At 42.3% G+C, this 25,951-nt stretch overlaps 1 protein-coding gene across 3 annotated transcripts; it reads right to left on the bottom strand.

Moving 5' to 3' along the window:
- Positions 1 to 129: 129 nt before the first annotated feature.
- atp2a2a (ATPase sarcoplasmic/endoplasmic reticulum Ca2+ transporting 2a) lies at positions 130 to 24,980 on the bottom strand. Of its 3 annotated transcripts, none has more exons than XR_013912575.1 (21): positions 24,420 to 24,979; positions 23,421 to 23,438; positions 23,229 to 23,311; positions 20,215 to 20,319; positions 19,201 to 19,339; positions 11,566 to 11,646; positions 11,002 to 11,087; positions 10,369 to 10,833; positions 7,994 to 8,082; positions 7,813 to 7,915; positions 6,775 to 6,906; positions 6,559 to 6,678; positions 6,245 to 6,463; positions 5,826 to 6,161; positions 5,454 to 5,674; positions 5,066 to 5,268; positions 4,874 to 4,959; positions 4,656 to 4,789; positions 4,424 to 4,541; positions 1,309 to 2,896; positions 130 to 777 (listed from the first exon to the last, which is right to left on the bottom strand). XR_013912575.1 is itself a non-coding variant. In XM_026186104.2 (21 exons), the coding sequence occupies exons 1-21, from the start codon at positions 24,535 to 24,537 to the stop codon at positions 764 to 766; spliced, it is 2,991 nt and encodes a 996-aa protein (XP_026041889.1). In that variant the 5' UTR covers positions 24,538 to 24,980; the 3' UTR covers positions 130 to 763. The 3 variants fall into 3 exon arrangements, 2 of the variants coding, with proteins under 2 accessions (XP_026041889.1, XP_026041888.1); XM_026186104.2 differs by having other exon boundaries at positions 2,776 to 2,896; positions 24,420 to 24,980; XM_026186103.2 differs by having other exon boundaries at positions 130 to 2,896.
- Positions 24,981 to 25,951: the final 971 nt, after the last annotated feature.

Below are 25,951 nucleotides of genomic sequence, written 5' to 3'. Positions count from 1 at the left end.
TGATGGTAATGATGAGCTAACAACTGGTAGCCAACAGAGATAAATGAAACTGATGCTCCAGAATGAAGTCATACTGTTGTGGCCTGTTACAGTCGTCCTGGACAGCAGTAAAAATTCAGCGACAAACTCTTAGTGTATGACAGTTTTAATTTTATTTACCTGAAACCAAAGTCCATGTGATACGTTGTACAATCATTTCTGAAAATACAGTACAGCAGTTTGGCAAAAAATGCCAGTGGAGGGACCGCCTGCCGTTAAAAGGGTAAAACATCAGCATCGCTGCACACCTGCCTTCCCAGATTTGGCAAAAAAAAATCTGCTCATCTCAGTGTAAAGCAAAAAGCAAAATCTATTATCTCATAAAAGTATTTCCTTAGGAAAGATGAACTGTGTTTTTGAACTTATACATAATCTATTACATTTGTCTGGTAAAACAGATGGCTGACTGAGCAGACATGCACCATAGAATAATGTACAACTGACTGTACAAGGTACTAAGCTCTTAGTCTAAAATGAAGGCATGAGGACTGTATGGCAATCTAAGGCTCTTCATGCAGGAGGATGGAAGGACCGATGAGGCGGAACTGGCTAGTTTCTATCAGACATTCATTTATGGGCATTCTGTAAAAATGATGTGTGAACTTTCTGAGCCCCTGTCATCACTTCACTGGCATTCAGCTCTTGTAAGATGTGCTGAAAAACACACATGCACAACACAAAACCAAACCAAAGTTTCTGCTAGGAATTTACAGGAGAGATGGGCTTACTTGGACTTTGCTGTAAAGGGAAAAAAGAAAAGAAGAGGAGACAGGAAGAAACAGATCAATGGACACGAGAAATCACAAAACAAGGTAAAAAGCATCTGAGCAGCAGATCATTTCAATGAATTTCAGAGTAATAAAGGCCATGCAATAAAGGAGGGCAGAAGATTCATACAAATGCAGTTCAAAAAAGAAATACATACAACACCGTGTCCTGTAACGGTGTGGGGGCGTTTAAATGCCAGCATCTCTGCCAGTTGCCCAAACATGCTGCAAGCCTACATTCAAAAATAAGCGGCACCAGCAGTAACACTGAGCCCGTTTAAAAATGCACAAGGTTCCCATTTCTGCTCAGTGTGCATCTGGCACTTAGTGACATTATAAGCTCCTGTTTTTGTACCATTTAAAGTATTTACATGATAAAACACAAGGAGCAGTTATTGCTGTCATTTCGACACGAGCAATGACAGACTGACAAGCTGTGTGTGCAACCACCATACAGACGAGAGCGCGGCAGTAGTTAGCATGCACGTCAAAGTGTACTCACTCTGCAGGTAAATAGGGGGAAGGCGTGGGAAGAAACAACAGTTAGCTTTTCAAATTAAAAAACAAAAAACACTCTCTGGTCTATCGGAGCGCGCATGCAGAAAGGCTACGCTTGAGTAAACGGGTGTGAATGTATGCAGGAAGAAATGAAATGTATAGAGTCTACTTCGTGTTCTATGTACAGATATACACACGCCTCCGACAGCAGCCAATCAGAGGTCTGAGCGCCTATCAAACCGTCCACGTTGTGCTCAGTTTGCAAGACTAACAGCTTCTTGGTGCCTTTTTACATATTCAAGTACAGTATGTGCACATTTTACATACATAAAGATTACTGTCGTTAACACACAAAATTAGGACTGAAACCTTAGAATGAATCTCATAGATTTAACTTTAAAAAAACAAAACTAAAAAAACAACAACAACCCAAAAACAACACCCCCCCCCCCCACACACACACACACACAACACAGACAAATGTGTTTTCTTCAAGTAAATAAATTTAACAACAGGCTGTACCAAGAATTTACTCAAAATCAAGCTGGTAACATGTCTTTGTCCCCTCTTCCCTCAAATAACAGAGGAACACAAAAAAAATATCTATCTATATCTAGATATAGATCTATATCTAGATATAGATAGATATATCTATATATAGATCGATATATCGATATATCTCTCTCTCTCTATATATATATGCACATTAAAATACATGTGAAGATTTTGACTCTACTGGTGCTTACCTCAACACTTCAAATGATCACATATGAAATGACAGCTTGGACAAATGGGTCATTATGGTCAAATCAGCAGCACTGAGGTAGCTGTGCTCTGCCTACTGCAGAAAATAATGAATGAGTACGATGCAAAATGTGATTCATGCTTGGGCAAATGTATTCTGCTGAAAGTCTTTGCCCCTAAATTAGTATTGAACTAAACTACGCAGTCCTCAGAAATCTCCATTCCCCAAATTATAAAATATTAATTATTACAGAATAGTAAATAAATTCTCTCTGTACAGCTCAACATGTCGCTCCAACGCAGTGGGCTTCTCTAGCTATTCTCAAAGGGGGTCAAAACAGAGAAAAGCACAATGGTAACATGGAACATAAATCATGTCGGTAAAATATTACTCGAGCACCGGCCACCCAAAAATATGTGCAAGTCTAAATGTACTTAACAGAGGCGTTCTGACAGCGGTTGGAGAAGGTGTAAATGCTGTTGCTGTAATTTGTTCCGAGTTAATGTAACTGTGTTAGATGTGTGCGTTAATGTCCACTTCACACTGGTGCACAAGGAGGGTAGTGTACTGGAGTCAGTCAGGGCCACAAGATGGCAGACACGTTAGTGTCGGTGCTGTAGATCCACAGCACCAGGGGCAGGGAGATGGCCACAAAGGGCCAGGAGATTCCCTCGGCGCATGCAGACAGAGAGCAGCCTTTGCTTGTCGGCTTCTCCAGTTGTTTACCGAATTCCAAGTAGTTCCTGGCCATAAACTTAAGCAGCTCGTCCAGGAGAATGACGGGCATCGAGATCTTCAGCACCATCAACCACTGGGTCATATCCAGAGGGGTGATCTGGAAGATGACCTGGGAGGGAATAAGCAAATAACTTACAGCTGCTTTTTAAAGAGAGCGAGATAAAGATTTATGAGGATTATCACCGCATGGGTAACACATAAAACTCTACCAATGTTTTCTACATGACCGTAAGAAGTGTGTGGTGACGTTTATTCAGCTTTTATAAAAATACACTGCTTTGTGATGAGCTCAGAGTCGATCGATCAACACGGCTCTTATGTCAGTACACTCAATGTGTAGCTGGACACAGGAGATGGTCAGCCTCAAAGATGGGAAACAGCGGTGAAGAGATCACCTGGGTGTTTATTCCCTACCAGATAAAATGTCTAACATATACAGAGTTATGTTTTTTTATGTTGGTGGTCCCAATAATTTCTATGAAGTATCTGAAAATGTAGGGCAGTCAGAGAGTACTGTACTGTCATCAAATACATCAGTACTGGTGTAGTATTGATATTTCTTTCCAAAAAACACAAATTTACATTTCAGATGAAAATGGCTCTATCTGGCATCTGCTGTTTTAAATAATCCTTAAACTTCCAAAGCCCATCCTGACAACACCCAGTAATCACAGGTGGGCCATCCACACCCCATCCCTCGCTTGTAAGTGGCTCTAACTATGGAAAGTATACTAATGGATATTCATCTTTTGCAGGAGTTTACACTGTTATTTACTAATTATTTATTTTTAAATGTTGGCACATTGTTTAACACTTTGCTTTTAAAGTCTGTAAAGTACCAGCAGACTGCTCTCTTTCTCTCCCTCCAAACCAGCAGTCATATCCCTCTCTTGCACTCGCATTGCCTCAGCTCTGAGAGCTTCATCTTTGGCCATTCTGAAGCTGAAGCCAAAGGCTCTAATCAGTTTGGCCTGGATACAAATGGTACTTCACCACACTGATGTCCACTTCAGAGGATTATGGAGGGAAAGCCCTCCATGTCCAAAGATCCCCCTGTGGCAGCGGTGCCTTGTGATTCTGTGTTGCTCATCATTTTTCACTTTAAATGTTACAGAGAAACTGGCCTCACATATCCACGCCTGCTCCATCCCACATTTTTAATGTTCAAAGCTATGCAGCCGGTAACGTTAGCCTGAACTGGGAGTGAATTTCCACTTTAACCTCCTAAGACCCAAACTCTTTCATGGCATGCATTTTTAATTTCTCTTTGCCATTTGGGCTGATCGGGACCTGATGAATGTAAAAATAAAGAATTGTCTTTTTAGCCAATGTAGTTTCAGAGAAGAGGACATCAGGCCCTCGTGGAGCAAAAGTTAGTGTTGTGGTCTAGACAACCCAAAATGTGATGTCCATATGTGGACACCAGGTCCTAGGAGGTCAAATAAAGTTATTTGGATCTGTTTCCCCCCCTCATGCTCCACCTTTCAAGGTCATTTTCCCCCTAACAAACAATAATAAATGGCCACTAGATGGCATCAAAATCCACATAAAGACCAAAACTGCAGCAGACAGATCACTTTGACTTGTGCCAATGTCATCAAGTCATGAACACACTGTTCTTATTTTTTAAACTTACAGGCAGAGGTTCCACATAGAGGATGAGGAAGTGGAGAGACATGGAGAGACAGATGGCCCCTAGCAGCCAAATGTTCTCCCAGGGAGGCATCCGCAGCAGGGACTGGTTCTCTGACAGGCTGGACAGGAGGAAGCGCACAGATGGTGGATCTGGTTATACAATCTGTCTATCATCGTGTCATTGCAAATGGTTCTTTCATGAGAACTCCTCCACTCTTTAAAAATACCCTTACCTGTTCAGAGCATTGCACATCTCAATGGTGACAAGCACGGACAGGGCCATGGTCATCGGGTAGGGTGACTCAAACACGTGGCAGTCCAAGCCATCAAACTCTGGGTTGTCTGGGCCACACTGGAGGAAGTGGCTCTGTGTGGAGGAAGAGGGGAGAGTGAGGGGGAGGCAAAGAGCGGAGGGAAGCTGAAGGATGTTCTCTCAGACAGACGTACTTACCAGCTGGTACAGAGTGACCTGCGGTCCATCATCAGAGATTGTAAACCACCACGCAGCAGCTCCCACAGTGGCAGCACCTACGTAGCCTGGAAGCAAAGACAGCAAAATCATCATATTACTCACTGGATGTACTGCAGGAAAAAAACAAAACAAAAAACAAGACAGCTCGAATCCTGCTCAATTTTAGTCAACCTCCAATAGCCAGATATCTGAAGAATAGCCAGCCAGAAATCAGGGGCTCCTTAGCATTGCGAGGAGGCTTCTCCATAATGTCCAGATCTGGGGGGTTGAAGCCAAGGGCGGTGGCAGGGAGGCCGTCTGTCACCAGGTTGACCCAGAGCAGCTGGACAGGAATCAGGGCCTCAGGGAACCCCAGAGCCGCAGTGAGAAAGATGCTGTCAGGAGAAACTATTCCAGTCAGAAAGTGCTAATGATAAACTGGAGCAAATATGACCTTAATATTATCAACAGCATTGCTGTGTGAACGTAAAGCTGTAAAACGACAGCTTTTTTTCTCAGCTTCATAAAAAACAGAAGACTGAGCAATAAAGAGCTCTAATCTCCTCTGAAGAAGACTCACCAGACGACCTCACCCACGTTGGAAGAGATAAGGTATCTGATGAACTGCTTCATGTTATTGTAAATAGCTCTGCCTTCTTCAACGGCGGCCACTATGGAAGAGAAGTTGTCATCAGCGAGGACCATCTCAGAGGCTGACTTGGCCACGGCAGTGCCAGAGCCCATAGCGATGCCGATCTCTGCCTTCTTCAGCGCAGGGGCATCGTTCACCCCGTCACCGGTCTGTACACAAACATGTTCTTTATAGCAAGTGTTGCCTTTTTCTTCAGTAACAACAGCAAATCAACCCAATCAACACGACCCTTACAAAGCCAAGAGAATGAACCATTCACGCAGAAATGGGCAGTTTTGATCAGTACGACAAACTTCATACCATAGCAGTGATTTCATCGAATCCTTGCAGGAACTCAACGATCTTGGATTTATGTGAAGGCTCGACGCGCGCAAAGCAGCGCGCACAAGTCACAGCCTCCCTCTGGGCATCGAGTGTGAGCTCATCAAACTCCCGCCCAGTGAAAGCCATGTGCTCAGTATTGTCCTCCTCGGTCAGGATGCCGATGCGGCGGCAGATAGCCACAGCTGTGCCCTTGTTGTCCCCGGTGATCATGATGACGCGGATGCCAGCCTGCCGGCACAGTGTGATAGAAGCAGCTACCTCCTGTCTGGGAGGGTCCAGCATGCCGACACAGCCGACAAACGTCAGGTCAGACTGGACACAGAGACAAAGATTCAAATGAAAGTCTGCTCCTGGAAAGAATGTGCTACAAGTAGATTACGCAAATGTATATCCACCTCATACTCGATGAATTTGGCAGTGTCAGACAGTATCATGTCCTCCATTTTTGGTGGGCTGTCTCGTGTGGCCAGAGCCAAGCACCTCAGGGTGTCGCGACCTGTCCCGTACTCACGGATAACAGACATGATCTTTTCTTTGATGCCTTGGCTGAGGGGAACTTTGCTGTTGCCAACTCTGACATGAGTGCATCTCTCGATGACTCCCTCTGGGGCTCCCTGTGAGGAAGAAGAGAGGCATAAAACATTAACAACACAGCAGAAGACTGCAGCGAATGCAGATCGAACATCTGCACATATTACACTGGGTATACCTTCACAAACATTTTGCCCATGGTAGAGCGGGACTTGTTTGGGCTGCAGTAGACAGACATGGACTTCCGGTCTCTTGAGAACTCCAGGGTGAACTCCTTCTTCATCAGCTGTTTGATCACCTGATCAGACAAAGAGACAGAGAGTGAGAAAAAGCTGCTGAGCACGAACGGTGGGAATGTGCAGCGCATGCAAGTGAGGGAGCTGATGTCACTCACTGAGTTGCAAGCATTGGCTCTGTCAATCTTTGACAGGTTGTGAACTTCAGTGTCGAAGACATTCATCTTCTCCACCAGACAGGTCAGCGCGGTCTCCGTGGCCTCGCCGACCTTCTCGTACACCCCCTTCACCTGAAACATCCAAACTTTCACTCATTTCTTTTCTAAAACATCTTAAATTTGCCCAAAGACTGTGCATCAAAGAAGGATTTAGCCATCGTTAAGGCTACCAGTAGTTGTTTCGATGATGAGTGAAGGGGAGCTGTGACATTGTGCTACATTCCTGCTCATTAATCTTTGTAGACGAATAAAGTGTTTATTCACCTGGCAAAATATAGTGTTTTCCGTCATTCACGATACCTGCATGATGGATCTCAAGCCTTAATTACTCACTGTGTTTAGCTTACACACATCTTTGCCAAATGGAGTGCGACTGCTTTGGTGATTTCAGTGCCTTTGTGAGCTCGATGGATACACTGTACAGACCCGTTTATGAGCTGAAGTTGGACGATCCATGCTAGCAACCATTGCTTTGTTTTAGTTTGCCTCATTAATTCATCATGCTGGAGTTCGCAGTGTGTTTTTGCATTTCTTCCAAACATCATTTGCCCATAATCTGAAGTATTGCAAATGATCATGACTGTTCTGAATGTCTGTTATTTGTAGTATATTAATAATATCAACGGAAAAGTTGTGATTGGCTCATGCGGGTGTCATCAAGCAATGATTTGTGTAGCACTAGACTTTGGTTTGCGCTCTGTTGGTGTAGCACACATGACCAGTATCACTCTGTTGTGCTCATTTAGTTGTGGGATGCTAAAAATCACAGCTGAGATTAAAATTTTATTAATTTTTCAACCCTGGAAGCTACATCTATCTTTCATATACAGTCTATAAGCGAACATAAAAAGATTATTTCACTTAAATCCAAATGTACAGAAGGGTAGCAGCAAAACAGGCAGTCATATGTAATCGTTTTCCCCCAGAACTGAAAACTGCACTAAAACACATAAAATAAGCAGCAGGAAAGGTGCAGACCTCGTTGAAGTCCAGCGAGGAGTCATTGCACAGGGCACAGATTGTGGCCAATTCAACCAAAGCATCATAGTGGGAGGATTTCACTGGTTTACCATCCTGGTACCTGAGGACAAGTACAGAACATCATGTTACCATGTATTTAAGGATCTGCCAGTTATGGAGAAGCTATAAAAGTACTCACACTTCACCCTCGGGGGCGTAGGTAGAACCTGTGATGGTGAACTCTGACAGAGAGCAGCTGTCCCCTTCAGCTTTGTTGACAATGAACATCTGGAAATGAGAAGAGTCCATGGGACATTAGAAGACATCACACAGATCATGTTAGTGTTTGACTGAAATACCAGAGTCTTTATTGTCAAACCACAAAACCTCCAAGTGAACTCGAATAGATTAAAGGAAAAAAATAAGATTATATTATTAGGCTCTTTGCAGATGATGCTATTGTTTGTCTGTTATCCTAGAAGACTTTGGCAAGTATTCAGGTTGTGAATGAAATCTAACAGAGACTCAAAATCCTTTCATTAAATGAATCTTCTGAGCAAAAAAATGAGAGAGAAAAAAAGATGAATTGGAAGGTAATAACAGTCAAATATCTAGGAGCTGTGATAGTAAAATAATTTAAGATAATTAAAACAAATTATACCCAGATTCAAGATTCAGGGAGATTGAAGCCCAACCACTGCCTTCTATCTGGACTGGCACAAAAACTGAGGTGATGAAAATAAATGCATTGCAGAGATTTCTTTTTCAATGCATTCCTCCACATCTGATCTACAAATGCAGGTTAAGACGTGAGGCATGATTATTTTGATTCATTTGTGCTGAGAGGGGACCAAAGCTGAAGACCTCTTGAGTTAAGGAGACGCTGTAGCTAAAGTGAGATTCTTAATGCGGACGATTCCCTTTGTGTCACACAAGATGAAAGATATTTTTACATATACAAGAAATATTCAGAGGTTAAAAAAGCAATAATCAAATTAGTATATTATATAAAAATATAATTTACACTAACAGAAAAACATTAGTTTTTGTGACCTTTTGAATGAGGAAGCAAACTTCTTCATATTCTTCAAAGTTAGCCTATGAAAAACTAAAAGGCTAAACCAGAAACAACTGGGGAAGACAACTTTAAAAAAAACAAAACAAAACAATGAAAGCACTCAGAACCTGAAAAATCACAGCGGAGAACATGAACACTCATCCACAGACTGAAAGCAATGGGGGATGTGGTCGGAAAAACTTGATTTGTTTCTTTATTACAGCTCATATTAAAAGTACACAATAACTGTTGCAGCAGAAAAAAATGACAGTAAATTGGCTGCAACGTTAGAGTGTGTCTCTGTGAGGGGCAGGCTGGGTGGCCTGCTGCCTAATGTGAGAAAAGGCTGTTTAGTTTCTCTCCATAAGTAAACAGAAGAAGCTGCCAGGGAGCCTGACTAAAGAGAGAAGCTGTGCCCAAAAGGAAGACGCCGCAGTGCCAGGCCTACTCCCGCAGGAAGCTTTGATCATTTCGCTCACTCACAAACAAAGATGTACAAAGCCACACAGTATACACACAAACAGGGCTAGTCAGAGGCTGCTTATATCAGAAAATGGATGAGGACAATCAGCAAGCCCTCCTGCAACGACTAGCCAGACATAAAATCCTGGCACTGCCCTGCTGCAGTATATTTAGAGCAAACAGGCAATCCATTAATTATTTCAGTAACCAGTTGAACACTTTCAGGAATGATCGTGGCCTGTCAGAAAAGGATTTAATAAAAAGGACGTACAATCACAAACTACATTTAGGCTGCATGAATGTAGATGGTGTTTTTGCTATGTTGTTATTATTTTATTGTACAATGTTGGGTGCAAATGTATATCTGTAATAAACGATTCAAGTGAATGAGACGTTGCTTTTTATTAGTAACCATGAGTGTAAAGTCAGTGAGCACACCTCTTTAAAGGCTTTTGTTTGCATGTCCCGACTCTGTGTGAATTACGATAAGTCACTACAGTAACTGCAGAATCACAAGGCTATTTAATCACGGCCAACTCAATGTGCAGGGACTGAAACAACTGACAGTAACTGTAAATGAATGCCACCCTTATTCAGGCTGGGCCAAAGTTCTGAGACAGCAGTGAACAGACAACTAAAGGGGATTAAACTTTAATAAATGCTGAAATGTACTTTTTATGTGGGGCCAAGTAGCACAGAGGTGCCACTCACAGAGAGAGAGAGAGAGGAAGAGAAGAAAAAGAAACTACAAGCTCACTGCTTTGCAGCTTGGTGACGCAAGGTCAGTTATGCAACAGCAGTAGTGTAAGTCATCTAACTCCTCGATGCAGATTAGAGCAGTGAAAGCGAGCTGCCTTCTCGCTCAATAACCAGAAACTACCATTTCTCTGCTTACAGAGAGCATTAGCATTTTATAGATAAATGGAAGAAACTGCTGTCACCTTATCCAAACATAAAGTAGGGACAACAAATACGACAAAGGACTGACGACCAACCTGCTCAGTAATGCAAAAACACTGTTTCTGTGTGTGTGTGAGGGAGAGAGATAAACTCACTCTGCAAACAGACATCTGGTTGGTTGTCAAGGTTCCTGTTTTGTCAGAGCAGATGACAGAGGTGCAGCCCAGAGTCTCCACAGAGGGCAGGCTGCGGACGATGGCGTTCTTTTTGGCCATGCGGCGAGTGCCCAGGGCCAGGCAGGTGGTGATGACAGCGGGAAGACCTTCAGGGATGGCAGCCACAGCCAGCGCCACAGCGATCTTGAAATAGTAGACAGCTCCACGGATCCAGGAACCTCCGTGGACGGGGTCATTGAAGTGTCCGATGTTGATGATCCACACGGCGATGCAGATAATGGAAATGACCTTGGATAGCTGTTCGCCGAATTCATCCAACTTCTGCTGCAAGGGCGTCTTCTCCTGCTCCGTGGCTGCCATCTCGTCACGGATCTTACCAATTTCTGTGTTAACGCCAGAGGCAACAACCACACCCACAGCCTTCCCTGCAGCAATGTTGGTACCCTGAAAGAACATGTCACATACGTGTTGGTTCAAGTGCAACTGATATCATCGCGCACATCCTCAAATAACAGAAACTTGTTTTTCCAGGAAGTGTACAGAAGCTAAACACATAAGAAGTAATAGGAATCAGCAGGATGTGTGTGATAACTCATGCAGACTCGGGCTTACAGAGAAGAGCATGTTCTTCTTGTCTTGATTGACGGCGCGAGGGTCAGGCACGGGGTCGGTGTGTTTGATGACAGAGACAGATTCACCTACGAGGACAGAGGAGGGTTAAACCAGCTTGCATTCTTCTGTAGATGATTTAAGGAAGAACGCTCAGCCAGTCGTCTCCACAGGCAAATCTGCAGTGCTGGTTATTCATCTTTCAGTGATGATTCACATGAATGTCTCAGAGGAAAAAGGTGTTAAGTGGGAAGAGCGTCACAGCAGACCTCTGGGCTCATTCTGTTCATCAGTTACTCAAAGCGACCAAGTTGAATTTTGTTTTTTGACCATTTATTCAGACAAACTGACCTCGGTTTAACTTACTTTAAAGGCTTTGTGGTGATACTTGTGTTTTAGCTTAAAAAAATGAATTAACAATCTCATAGGGCAGTTATTCTAAGAGAATAAAATAACATTTGTCATTAGGTAAGCTTTAGTCTATCTATCCATTACTTAACAAGGATTAGCATTCAAATAATTAAAAAATGTCAACTTTGATGTCTGCCATCAGCAAAAATATCTTACCAGTCAGGATGGACTGGTCTACCCTGAGGGTCGTGGATTTGATTGAACAGATGCGGATGTCAGCGGGCACCTTGTCTCCAACTACAAAAAGCAGATCCATAATTAGAGAGAGAGGAAAAACCCATACAAATAAATATGAGGAGAACAAATACAAATATCAAACCAAAGATAATGCTACTGAAAATTGTTACAAATCATCTAAAGTTGATTAATTATATTAAAAGATTTAGAGAAAATACATTGCAATCTATGCATATAAGGAACAAAACTGACAGCAGTAGTTATCTTTGGGCAATTATGAGGAGCTACATTGGAAACAGACACTTCTCTCTAGAGGCAATAACTTCATGGCCTCAGGCCATGTTAGTGAACCCAGTTTGTTGCTGCATCCACAAATCCCAGTTAAAACTCATTACATGTAATGTAAACCAGATTCAGAAATGCTGCCACCTTGTCTGGGCCTGAGCTAATTTAAGATGGACTGGAGCAAAGTTCAAAACTTTCCTCTGATCTGATTAAACCAAATATTAAATGAGTTCCACAAACTATGGACATTAAATGCAAGAAGAGTGGAGCATACAAGTTAAAGTCAACATCTGTGACAGGGATGGGTGAATTAGTGCGCAAAGCATGGATGACTTGTGCATCAGTGAAGACACCACTGAAGCTGCAATTAAGAAAAGTTCTTTTTCAGTGAAGTTCTTGCCTATTTCAGGAAGATAATGTAAAACCTAGTATTGCACATCTATCATCAGCATGGCTCAGCAGTAAAAGGTTTATTAAAAAGAATCATCCGATTTCAAAAGGCTACATCTTATTAAGTAACGGACATAGAAGCTTGTGGTAAATTTTAACATATATGGCTAAATATGAACTTTCACCTACAAAACACTGCAAACATCTATGCAATACTCAAACTTGTCCCATACTTTAGTGAGCATGTCTGGAGTAACTGCAGCTCAACCTACTCGAACAGTACATGTTTTGATTGCTGCCAGTTAATATGCTGTTTCCCTGTGATAAGAGCATCGATGTGCAGGGGCTTGTGTCTTCTTCAGGGCGTGACAAAGGCAGACATAAATTCTTAGGCAGTGAATCAGTCACTTCGCTAAAGCCTACCTCCAAACAAGTTCCAGGATACATTCAAAGCTAAACGATTTAGCACGTGAGAGAAAGATTTCAATCATATATCCAATCAAAAAACAAAAGCTAACAACAAAGGAGAAAGGGCACTCTTAACTCTCCACCCATGCAGTCCTTGTACAGTACCATTTGTGGGTGGGTGTACTGGCCAAATGAAGATTTAACAGATGAGAAGGTGTTTATTTTCTACAGGCAGTAACTCTGCTTTAGAGTAAACTAAATTTATGAACCACAGCTCACTATAGCGTGGTTGTTATGCCTCACAGCAGCAAAGGAGTGCTGCCATTGGTGTAGGATAGAGAAGAAGAACCAAAGACAGAAGGAAATGAAGGACTTGTGAGCCATAAAAGGCTAGTCTCAAAGGAAATGGCCAATTTGGGTACATCAGAACTGCAGTGACCCAATTCAGCTTCCTAATCTTACATAAAGGCAATGGAAACTGGGGAAATGGCTCAGGCTATGGCACAGTTCTGTGGGTGTAGTCTACTTATAAAGGCCTACTTAGTTAAAAATGTAAATTGTGTCACATTGTTACAAAAGACTCCTTGAATACAATATAGCTAGAATCCAGGAAACGGCACTAGGCTGCCAAATATCTAAGAATGTAACAAAACATCTAAACAAGGCTGAAGTGGAAACTCACCCAAAAATAAATAGTGATTTTTATCAAATGTACCAGTGTCCAGATCCAGACTGAGGGAGACAGGTATTGTATGGCTAAACCAGCCTTGGCCTTGGAGGAGGAGAGGGGGGAAAATAGCAATGGGACCACTGACGCATGCAGCCAAAAAAGGAAAAAGAATTTCAACTTGTTTCCCAATCTGCTGATCTGGTTTAAATGTGGCCCTACGATGGCAGACATGTTCTCATCATTGCCACAGGAAGAGACAGGCAAGATGGAGAACACAGGAGCAACTCGTCTGCATTACCTTGGAGTTTCTTATAGATGTTTGGAATAGAAGCTGCAAACATATTTTATGAGTGCATCTATACAGTCTAATCCAATGCAGACCCTTGCTCTAGTTATGTGTACTCCAGCCCCCCTGCTCTGTGAAGGTTGATTTCTCACTGGGAAGCATGACCCTATGTAAAGTTGGATGATCATCAACTCATCAGAGTGCCAGAAACACTCATCTGTCAGCAGGCACTGGCCAATTAAGGCAGACAATGAAAGGATTTCTGAGAAGACAAATGTTGAGCTCAGCTGCATCTTTAAACTATCTCAATGTGGAAACAGACGTGCAATGGAAGATTTGCTTATGAGAAGGTCACGCACCTGAATCAAATGGCCTGACACAGGCTCAAAGACATTTCACATTACAAACCAAAGGGGAGCTTTCACAGAACAATGTGCAAACCAGAGACCGTGAAATGTCAGTGAAATTCACCGACTTGTAGCAATGGCAGGAGAAATAACCATTAGCAACATGAAGTTAAACTTTGAGCTAAAGAATTGAAGCGACTACCAACAGGGACAGCTATACGAGGGCAAGGAATTCATTACACGGGTAACTATGCAACCAGAGCCTGGAGCATCCAGCGACCAAATGTCAGCTACAAATCAATGAGCAAAACACTTCACATATGGAAGAGCTGAAGGCTGCCCCCCTGAATTCACTGTCCTAGTTACACAGCTGTAACACTTTACTTCAATTATAGATGTCAAATAATTTCATTACAATTGAATTAAAGAATTGCCCATACCTAACTTTTACTCAAACTTGCATCCTTTCTGGCTGTGTAACACTTCCTGTGTCACGTCATTACTTTCAAAGAAATACAAACTTCTTAAGGAGTGCTGAGCCAAGACACCAGGAGCTAGAGGGCCAGCTTGCTAACAAAGGTTCCTACTGATGTTCTCATGCAAAGTAACCAGTGCTCTGTGACGCCGTGACACACTGGACCTGTCTTGAGGCTGTGTTACACTGCAGGCCTGCTCTGGTGAAGCGAGTATATATCATCTGTCCCTTTGTGTCAACATCCTACTTGGTAGCAGTCCAAGCATTTCCAGAGGCATGACCACGTCTTCACCTCAGGGCTTGCCAATGGCTCAAACGGTTTACAAATTTAACGGTGGCGAAAGCTAAGACCTGGTGATACATCGCCACCAATATGACTCCCAGAGGTGCCTTACAAACAGAACAGGCAAAGCAATGACTGAACTGAAAGTACCAGCTTTGACTGGCACTTGCACCTGCTGTGCGTTCAGGGACAGCGAGTGGTTATGCTGGCCAGGCTTCCTTGGGGCCGGCCAGGAGGCTACATGTGCTGATGGCAGCTGAACAAAAGCCTGAGCTCCTGTCATGTAGAGTGGGCTGTTTCAGAAGAGTCAGCAGGCAAAGCTTAATGCAGCTTTCCAGCACATCTCTGACTAACTACCTCACCGTCTGCATTTACATATTTATGCAAACTGATCCGGTATTAGCAAATGGTTTATAACAGATAAGCCGCTAACCTTTCATTGGGTTTAAAAGTTTGCTCCTCTATTTGGGACCAACAATGGAAGAAGTCCAAAGCAGGGAAACCTAACCAAACAGTCTCATTTGTGCAAGTTTACTTTTTGCAAGGACAGTTTGTTGTACCAATGTCTCCTTTGCCCTTTGGCCATTGCACTAGCACATTTCCAGAGTAATGGGTGAGATTCAGTTGGGTTTTTTCCCTGATCAGCAAACAAGACCTGAGTAAGTGATGTTTAGTTAGCTGCTGCCTGGTGAGAGAGATATGAATATAATCTAAGAAGTGACATTTTTCTAACTTCCTGCTTCTGTGTTGTCACAGATGCAAAACACGTGTCAAGTTTTGACCCCGGTTATGCAAGCACCATCTCCACACTGTCTCCCTGGGATCTCTGCTGCTCTTTGTCTGGTATGAATCTTAAGCAGCAGCAGCTGGCTGGAGCTCTTCATAGCATGCAAGTGTTTCTCTTGCCATAGTAACAAATCTTATCCCAGGACCAGGAGCACTAAAGTTCCAGCCAAAATTAGCCAAGCAGAGGATGGTAGGAATTCCATATGTTTGGCACTGCAAATTTAAATTGGAGCTGAGAACAATGCCATATCAGGTACTGATCTAATAGATCCAACCATAATAATAATAATTTACATGAGTATTTACCACAGCCTACTTCAAACATGCAAAGATGTGGACATTTAACTCACTTCCATCGAAAGAGGCCAAGACGTATACAAAAAAAAAAAAAAGAAGTACAGTTTGTATATGGGCTTTAAAGCTTGAATCAATAAAAGGTGACACGAGCAAACAAAAGCTCATTGGTGACATCATCAAAGCGGTTCCTTAAAGTCTGACATCTCATCCCACCTTGAACCAGTTCTGCAGTATTTAATGTGCACTGGTCCCGGCCTTCCCCGAATTTAAATACTGCGCATAACATGTACAGGCCTGCTTCTATCGCTTCATCTTACATCAAAGACTGCTGCTGCTAATTTCCCAGGTGTTTTTCTCATATTTTTATGTTAGTAATTCAGCATGTGGAAGTACTGAGACACTAAAATGTTATTTACTAATTAATTAAATAAATTATACATTTAATTACTATTTATTTTACAAATAAAAATATTATTCTACATTATTCTTTTTAACCTGCTTTGTCTAGTTCATTTATTTGTGTGGTTTATATTATTTCCCCCTCATTTATTCTACAGTAATGCTATTTTTAAAACTTCTTACAGCTTTGTTATCTGTTTTTAATTATTATTATTATTTTATTTCTCTTTATTAGCATTTATGTTTGCTCCGTTTTAAAGGGCTCATCAGTCTTCAATGAAGCATTTTGAACTGCACGAACAGATTCCCAGCCGTGAGTGCGGTTTAGGTAAACAAGGTAAACAAGGCACCTTAAGGCAGCTTTGTTACACGTGATTTATTCAGACACTTCCATGCATACTCCTATCAACCCAAGCTCAACCAGTGCACTGCTTAGTTTGAATGAAACCCCTGTGACCCTCCTGGACTACATCAGAGGGTTGAGTTTTTTGAAGTCCGCTACTCCGGCTGGCAGGATGAAACCATTTCTCTCAGCCTTGCTGAAAAGTCAGAAGCCTCTGCCAAAAGACAGTCCCTCAGTGACATCGGACGATTGCCAGACCACATTAAATGCCACATACTATCCATGGTGTCTGGAATCTCAGTGGAGGGTGCCGGTGCTGATGGGCAGGGTCCCTGTGCATTGAGCGTGATAGGGCGGTTTGGTTATTCACAAAGCACTTCCCTATAAGGTCATCTCTCTCTAGCACAATAGGAGCAGATGAGAGATCCTCCCCCTGCACTCCCCTCCACAAGCCCAGACTCCACAATTTCACAGGCAACAGGGAACAAACACACTGAGCTCTGCCGCTCTGAGAAAAGGCAAACATCCAAATCTGCAAACCCTTAAGGGGCAGCTATTACGCTCATTTCCAGCTCCATATTTTTTATTCTTGGACTCTTTCAGAGTAGCTTTGCATGACTCACATTCAAAATGTATTTATTTATATAGCTCATACTGGAGCTTGGTTGAGACTCTCAGCTCATCCTGTCTGAAACCAGTTGTTTAAGATCCCCCTCCCCTCACAAACACAAGCTTTGTACGCCTGGTGGATTGGGCTTCTGTGCTTACAGCTAGAGCTGCGTACCTGAGCTCTCCATATCTTAATATGGATGGATGAAAAATATCTTTACATATTCACCTCACTGAAAAAAGCCGAAAAAAGGTTTCAATTGAGTGTTCAGAGCAGCAAGTAAACTGACAGCTACATGCAAAGGACTTCACGTTATCTGACAATGTGACTTTTTAGGGATTAGTTAGGTTGAGCGATGTCAGCATTTGCTCATTTTAAAACCGCTTCATATTTATGCTATAGTAAATGTCTGATTAATAAAACCATTACAAAAATCTACTTTAGATAAACGTCTGAAAAATGCATTTAACAGAATGTTAAATCTCCACTGTATGTTCAGTAAGAGTTCATCTGTGAGGCTGATAAGCGAGTAGGAGGCAGCGTTTAAACACACAGCGGCAGCAGCCTCACAGAGAGCCGTGCAGTTTGGCTGCTGGTTATTCTTCTCACGGCTGAGGCAGCCACAGAGGGTTCATCTCTGTGTCCTCTATCGCAGCTCAGCTAAGCAGCCTCCCAGCCAGCATCTGCGTCATCACAATCCTCCTCTGCATGGCAAAGGTCACTTTGGAGCTTTAGGAAAATATTATTCATTAAAAAAGGGAGCCTGACAGGAACCATTGTAAAGGATAGTTGGAGGATCAAGCGAGTAAGTAGAGCTGATGAGCAACTCCTGACTGTGGGATAAAGCATCCAAGTCGTCTCCCTGCTGGGTTGCGCTCAAGCTGCTGACAGCAAAGCCTCCAGCTACCTTCATCAAGAGTTTTTAAATAACTAGGTCTCTAATATGCAAGAGCATCTGACTCACAAGTTTCTGTTTTAACCGGAGCCAAAAATTGAACTCAACTTCTTATGAACCTAAATTAACATGTCATGATTAGCACTGTCAAGAAAGTAATTTACATATAGTATAGAAACATATCCCAACTAGAAGGATATGCGATGTTAAAATGCAGATCACTCCTACTTTCTGTGCCCTTGTCAAGGTCACTCAGGAGTCCCGCTGAACACTGTCCCACGTCACCTGCTGTTCCCCCCGAGCAGGAGGGGAGGGGAAGAGGCTGACACCTGTCATCTTCACGACTGTCACTGCCTCTATAAATACAGCATTCTATAATCCATAATGAAAGCTAAAAATAAAACCCACACGATGCACCAAAACGCTAAGCATCACTTGAGGGGCTTAGGTTCAAACAGAGTATCAGGACAGCGTTTGAAGGACTCATTACTCCGTACACGCGTTCCCGTTCATCCCTCTGCAGTATTACATACGTTTGTATGCCGTAGGGGAAACTGCACTATTAAAACCAAAGCCTTACATCCTGAGGATTTCAGCTGCTGAAATGCGCTGACTGCAGGGTGGGAAAGTGTTGAGTTGGGATGACACTTTAGAAGCTTTGCAAGCTCACACGCACAGTTACAGTAAGTGGGCCTTAACAGCATGTGTGCGCAGCCCTTTGAGACAATGGGTTAATAGGAAAATCTCAAAATACATCAGCCTTACAGGGTGAGTCACCGTGCTGCTGCAGTGGCACTTGGGGATGGGGGAGGTCTGAGCATGTGCTAAATAATACATGTCCATACCTGGACTCATATGACCTGACCATTACCTGAAGCAGAGCCAAACACAGACGAGGTGCTATCTTATGAAAACACCAGATGTCTCTGATATTTAAAAAAAAAAGCCATAAGGAAAAATAGTCTTTCAGAGTGAAACTGTGGCATTAAATTGCCAATTTTCTGTGAATTTCAAGGTTTATTTCTATCATGTTCATGTGATGCCCTGATGCTTCTTTTATGAGAGAGAGGTCTGTCAAAGCCAAATCTATTTTTTCCTAAACAACGCGTATAAAAGCATTACAGATGCCGGTCAACTTACCAGCAACCTCCACTATGTCACCAGGCACGATGTCTCTGGCCTTGATCCTCTGCACAGTTTTCCTGTCCTGTCGGTACACTTTCCCCATCTCAGGTTCATACTCTTTAAGCGCCTCAATGGCATCTTCAGCATTGCGCTCCTGGTGAGAAGAAGATGAGATTCAGGGCAAATATTTCTGAGTTGCTGTACAGCAAACTATCACGATTGCAGAAAGCTGGACGCTTCCTTTGGAGGGGCACTGACTGTTCTCGCCGGATGTGCGTGCATCTCTCCTCGGGTTGTGTTTGGGGACATTTAGGTGTTAAGTGTATTAAATTTTCTCATTTTCCAATCTTACTCTTCACCAGCAAGAAAAACATCACTCAAACCCACACAGTTTGAAAATAAATAAATAACTAGAGAAAGGCTGCTGATGAAAACCGGCAGCCTGTTCCTTTTGAATAGGAAGTCTTCTTTGAGACAAAAATAACTTTCAGTGCAGTGTTTTTCTGCATTGCCTGTGAAGTTTAATGGTAAAACCTCTAACTCACAGCGGGGCTGTAACGCAGATACAAGGAATGTTTAATTAAACATGCAGTACTGTTACGTAGATTTCAGTACTCGAGCCTCTGAAGGAGCTCGGGAACCCAGTTTGAGCTTGTTTTTTCATTTTGGATGATCAGATCATGTTGCACTGGATTACACTGCACTGGACGCAGGATCAAACTGATAGGGGTTATTAGTAAACTGATAAGGGATATTTATTTGAAGTCTGTCACATTGGTGGCATCTGATTTAGCTCGGCTTTATTAGGATTTTTTCCCTCACACTGACACGCCTTCAATACTAATATAACTGTAGTTTAACACATTGCTTTGAAATGCTAAAAATACCACATTCATATTCATGAAATTAGATTTTTTTTCAACAAAAATGCACTAAACCCTGATGATATTCAGACATAGTGCTCAAACTGTCCAAAAACAGAATTAAGTACGAATAAAAATGCAAAGCCGTGATTCACTATGCTCTCACCTGCCACACGCCGACGATAGCGTTTGCTATAAGAATGAGTAGAATTACAAAAGGCTCCACAAATGCGGTGATAGTTTCCTCTCCCTCCTCAAACCAGGCCAGGACCTGAAAGAAGTCAAATAAACCATCAGTATTTATTAGACATTCCACAGAAAAGAGAGCTCCCTGCCTCGTGCTTGCATATAGCACAGCTCCATCTGTCCAGAATCAACCTTACATCATCATCATCCTATGACCAGAAATGTGTTTTGTAAGGTCACCTTAGACCAAATACAATCTTGAGTTGAAGTGAGCTTTTGTGTCAGTTTTTCGGGGAAAACAAAAACAAAACTCTGCTCTCATCCAAGAGAAGTCAAGTGTCTCTGAGTACGACTGTTACCACTGTGGCTTCACAAAAAGGGGACAAAATCCAGAAAGAACTAACCACGGTTTTTGCATGGAAGAAAAAAAACTAAAGCTCACATCTCTGATAAAACTTGACTGGTTATTTCTTTCAAAAAGAGATCCCTTTTTAATACTGCCGTGTTGATTTTATGTGAGGATTTAGCCATCTGCCAGAATCTTCACATTAAACTCTGAGATTATTAATAATTTAGGATCATCAGCAGCATATTTTTATACAATATCTGGGAGAAAATAATATCCCATCACACGGCTAAAATCCATACATGTCATATCATCCCTGAATACAACACATTCTTGTCCTCAATTTAAAATGGAATAACAATGTTCAGAGTTTTGTTGTAAACAGCAGACCTTTAAAATTCCTAGTTAGGTTAGAAACATTAGAAATGGATTTATTCTATTCATTGTGAGCAGCTGGTTATATACTCATATGCACAGTGGTATATAAACATACATACATTGTAATTACTGGTTTTTACTGTTGCTCTGAAAGCTATAAAGCTTGGCTAAGCTGTATATGGACAGAGGCTACTTCATGAGTAATTCATTCAATAATGCAAACAGGTGGCTGTGGAGAAAGCTGTGGGGTTAACACGGTCAGACCTCCATTAAGTTAACACTTTTTAAGCCTGTCAATTTTACTTAATTCACATCACGAACACCAAAGGACCAGTCTCAACATTGTTACGCGCACACACTCAAAACTGCCAGGAAAAGAATTACAGTATATTGACCCGGAGTCTCATTTGGCTTGCTGTTCCTGAGAAAACGGTCTTTAAATTACCCTGTCTGTCGCAAGCAATTAGTTAATCTGCCATAATGTATAAAGCAATCAACCTCAGTAAGACCCAAGTGTCTGACTGCAGTGGATGCCAAAGACCTTTGAATGGCATAATTCAAAAAGGCAAGCATAATGCTTTAATAGCTCATCTCAACACAGAAGTGCTTATAATGCGCTATTGTATGTCATGGCATACAATACATGTAAAGATACTATTCTAACCAGCTACCCTCTTCATTTTAATATAATGGCAATCTGCTTGTCGATGAATTGATTACTAAGAAAATAGCAAACAAATGTTAACTGTGGTGTGTTAGAAACCAGAGTAACCTCTTCAAACATTAAATCCATCCATCTAAAATCCATACACACTTTTAATGAAAAAAAATAATAACTAAAATAATACACTCTGAAATACTCAGACCAGCCCCTCTGACATTGCTGCCATGTAATTGGCTGATTAGATATTTGCATAAAGAGCAGCTAAACATGCAGCAGGCGAATGTGAATCACTCATCCAAGCACATTCTTCTGGATATGGTTTTTAGTTTTCTAAGAGGTTTGATGGTTATATACACATTAAATTTACACCGACGCTGGTGTGCACTTCTGTCTGATAGAGAGCCCTCCCACTGAGGGGTGAGGAACCAAATTTGGTCTCGAGTGGTGCTCTGCTCCACTGTCAGACAGCAGCGACTGACACCTCTGTATCACCTGACACCACTCTTACCAGCTCTCTCTCTCTCACACACACACAGGCAGCCTCAGTTATCAAAGTCTTCTTCAGCCATCTGTTAAGTTAGCAGTCATTTATAGAATTAAATAGCAAGGATGAATCTTTGCAGTGCTAAAGACTGCTTTAAAAAAAAAAAAGAAGAAAAAAGCACAACCATATCTGACAGCAAAATGTAGCAAAATAAAATGCTTTTATTTTTATTTTACTCAATTTAGCTTTTGGGAGCAGATCAGAGAACATGTTCTCATTTACTTGTTACATTTTATCTAAACACAGTAGAAGAACTTAAGAGACAAGAAGAGATGTGCAAGGTAACCATGATTCCACCTTTGACATAAAAGATTGTTTTAAAAAGTCTCTTCCCTGCAGCTGACAGGTACATTTCATAGGCTGCAAGCTGCATGGTGGATCTATAGTTTATACCATGTGGAAATGTTCACTTCATTTAGCTTATAAATTGGCTCAGACACATGGCAGTGACGCTGTTATGCAAGTGTAAGCCATCAAACATATATCCATGTAGCATTGGATGCCTGCGGCCCGGACGAGACCGAGTGCAAGTTATTACACAGCAGTCACGCTTGGCGACTCAAATGTCTTACTTGGCACATGGTGATAGCAACTCAATGCTGCTACTGCTGTTGTCACCATTCCTCAGACGGGCTGCTAGCCTTCTCAGCTGTTTAGCTCCCATATGTGAGTGTAACCATAGGCACGTTATACAAACTGAAGACGTTCACACTTCAGCACTATGCGCTGAATAAATAATGTGCTGCCATTTATGACACCGGGCTTTATAATAATCCCATCTGCGGCTTTGGCTTCATGTAAACACTTTCAGACAGAGGTGGAAAGAGGAAGCTATTTGAGGGATGTGAAAAGGTTTCTTCTGACTTTAAGATTAGCACATCATCACGCGGACACGCAGGGGGTGACAGCACAGGGGAGTTAACGTTGAGAATAAAACTAAGAAGCTCAGCTGAATTTCGAGAAGAAGCCCGCAATTCAGTTTCAACTCACTGAGCTTGGGATGAGATGACTGAAAGCAAGTCTGTGTGGTACATTAAAACAAACGCTCTAGCATATACTTACAAAAGATATGCATGCAGCCAGCAGAAGAATTCGAACGAGCAAATCTTCAAACTGTTCGAGGACGAGCTCCCATAAAGATTTCCCTGCAAAGAGAGGGAGAGAGAGAGGAGGGAGTTAGTGAAAAACAAGCCAATCGCAGAAACTTGCCAGCATAAAAATGATGGGAGTGGTGTGAGTGACAGCAGTGATTACCTTCCTCCGCTGGTAACTCTGTGTGTGGGTATGCGGTTGTCAATCCGGGGATCATACAGGAAGCAGGCAAAGCCGAAAAAATAAATAAATATATATATATAAGTAATATATGAACACAACAACAACAACAAAAAGTTTCCCACTTGAGAAACAGCAACTCTCTGCATGTTTGTGAGCGCTACTTTCATAGCTCTAAATCTCAGGCACATTTAGGTGTCAAAGCCACCAGCTTATTCTCAGTTTCATGTGAGACTTTTGCTCAGTGATTATTCAGTCATAAACAGTGAAAAAGAGGGGAATTTCTGTATGCACGCCTCTGTTTGACTGTTAAACCCATGAAAGAAATCACACTGCAACTATTTAATACTTTTATATGCAAGACCATATGTTCACATTTCTAGCGCCAACAAGGGTACATAATTTACATCAGTGATGCTTTATTACACAGCAGGAATAAATATTTAAATAAAAATCCAATCAGTGCAAAGGTCAAAGTGAGCTAGAAGGAGGGAATACCGTCCATGGCCTCCCAGTTGATATTAATATAAAACAGCTGTTTAAGCCTGGGACAAGAGAGATTAACTTTGGCAGTGTTGGTCCAGTAAGCCTGTACCCACTGCTCAGTGTCCAGTGCACATGTATTACAGTTTGCTGAGGAACATTCAACAGGGTTACCGTGTGAAACTACCGCGCCACATTTCCCCGCTGCTGTCAGCAGTGTGGCCGCGATCACAGGCGGCTCACGCACTGTTACCGTGCACAGCTACGGCCTCTGAGTAATGATTAACTCGTTACTGTGTAAAACACGGGAAACCCTCGAGGTGACGTCAGCCAAATCACCATACGGTCTGATGATGATGCTGGCGACTTTTACCCCGCATATCAAAAACTGAGCTCGCGCTGCCCACGCCACCGTGACATGACACTTTCACGCCGTGTCTCGTTCGCAGCCGCAGCGTTTTTGTTTTTCCGTCGCTTTGCGGTTTTAAGCTGTCGTACCGTTTAGGCCCCATTTCTCCCGCTGTCGTTTCACCTCGTCCAGGGAAAGTCCTGTGCTTTCATTGACGCTGAAATAACTGTAAACTTCTTCCACACTCTTCGTGTGAGCGTTCTCCATGGCGGATAGACGGCTCCTTCTCACTCAGCTGTACCCGAGAACACCGGTGGAGGATACCTTGTGGCTCCCTACCCTGTGAGGACTTTTAGAGCAGCGAGGACTTTTGTCAGCTCGGATAGCTATCGGCAGCTACTGACAGAGGTGTAACGTGTCCCTTTCTCTTCTCGGCCCCTCTTAAGATTTCCTTCACGACAGAAATTTTGTAGCCAAATTCCTCTTCCCCGCGTGGTTACTGTGCGCCTCCCGTTATGTCCGAAAATAGTGGGAAAGTGTCTGCAGCAGCGTCCCGTGCCGAGGACTGCATTCACCCGGTCCAGTCCTCCTCTGTGCTCCCGTGCCGTACCCTGCCTCACCGTGGCGCAGCTCTCAGTGGCTTCACGCGCTGCCGACAGTCTGGTTTTATCAAAGCGCCTCACTGCTGCCCCTCTTCCCTGCGCTGCATGTGGACTCATATCATTGGACGACCGCGTCAGCTAAGGAGAGCCGGAAAAAAACCGGAACATAACCAGGAAATGAGAGGCCGACATACCGGGGGGTTTGTTTTATGTAAGCCGTGAAGATTGGGTCACTTCGTACAGTGTGTAGGGTCACTATGCATTCATTTTAAGTGTTTCATATTGCCCGCCACGTCTTCCTCAGTGTACCTGGCAGGTGACACTGTTATAGTGGTGTGACACGTGACGTCCTGGAGCTATCAGTTGGCTTTATACGGCTGACAAGTTATTCCTTAAGATACCCTTCCACCGCTTCATGAATGTCCAAGTTGAAACAGAGGCGCATATATATATATGTATGTATAATGTGTGTGTGTGTATAAAATGTTTAATAGTTTAATAGACAGATTTTTCTGGGGAAAGGTTTAACAACTTGTTCAAAAACAAGTCGAGAATAGACATTACTACGGAAGAGGATTAGGGCCACTGGAAAAAAAAAAGAATTCTGACTTTAATCGAGATTAAAGTCAGAATTCTTTTTTTTCCCAGTGGCCCTAATCCTCTTCCGTACATCACAATAAAAACACAACATCAGAAATTTATTATAATATTTTGAGAGAAACATGACATTTCAAGGAGATTTCTGCAGCAGCAAAGGTGGTGGTTTTGCTTTTTAAAATCTTTTTTAAGCATTGGCGATTATATACATGTCCTCTCAATGTCCTTTTCATTCAACACTGAACATGGGCAGCCCTGATGGTCCTGTATTAATAAAAAAAAATATATAAACAGGTAATACGAGGGGACGAGCAAGAGCTTAAGACTGAAAGTAAAGACGCCTTTTTGATTTTTTTTTTCAGTTTAAGTCTTAAGTAAATATTACCACAATTTCACAAATATGATATTTAATTACCTAAAAAAAATAATTCCACACACCTTTTTAGTTTTTATTAACTACAATAATCTTGCAATGCTCTGCC

This window comes from Astatotilapia calliptera, chromosome 12 (assembly GCF_964374335.1).
Source record: "Astatotilapia calliptera chromosome 12, fAstCal68.1, whole genome shotgun sequence".
NCBI lineage: Eukaryota > Metazoa > Chordata > Actinopteri > Cichliformes > Cichlidae > Astatotilapia > Astatotilapia calliptera.
Note: the sequence above shows the minus strand (reverse complement) of the source record. Positions and strands in the feature narration are given on the sequence as shown.

Excerpts from the sequence above, each read along its gene's own strand:
- atp2a2a (XM_026186103.2), bottom strand. The coding sequence starts at position 24,537 with ATGGAGAACGCTCACACGAAGAGTGTGGAAGAAGTTTACAGTTATTTC. Across the intron at positions 11,088-11,565 it reads AGACCAGTCCATCCTGACTG|GTGAATCTGTCTCTGTCATC; the intron begins GTAAGATATTTT and ends CTGTCCTCGTAG. Across the intron at positions 6,907-7,812 it reads CCTCGCTGGACTTCAACGAG|GTGAAGGGGGTGTACGAGAA; the intron begins GTCTGCACCTTT and ends TGGATGTTTCAG.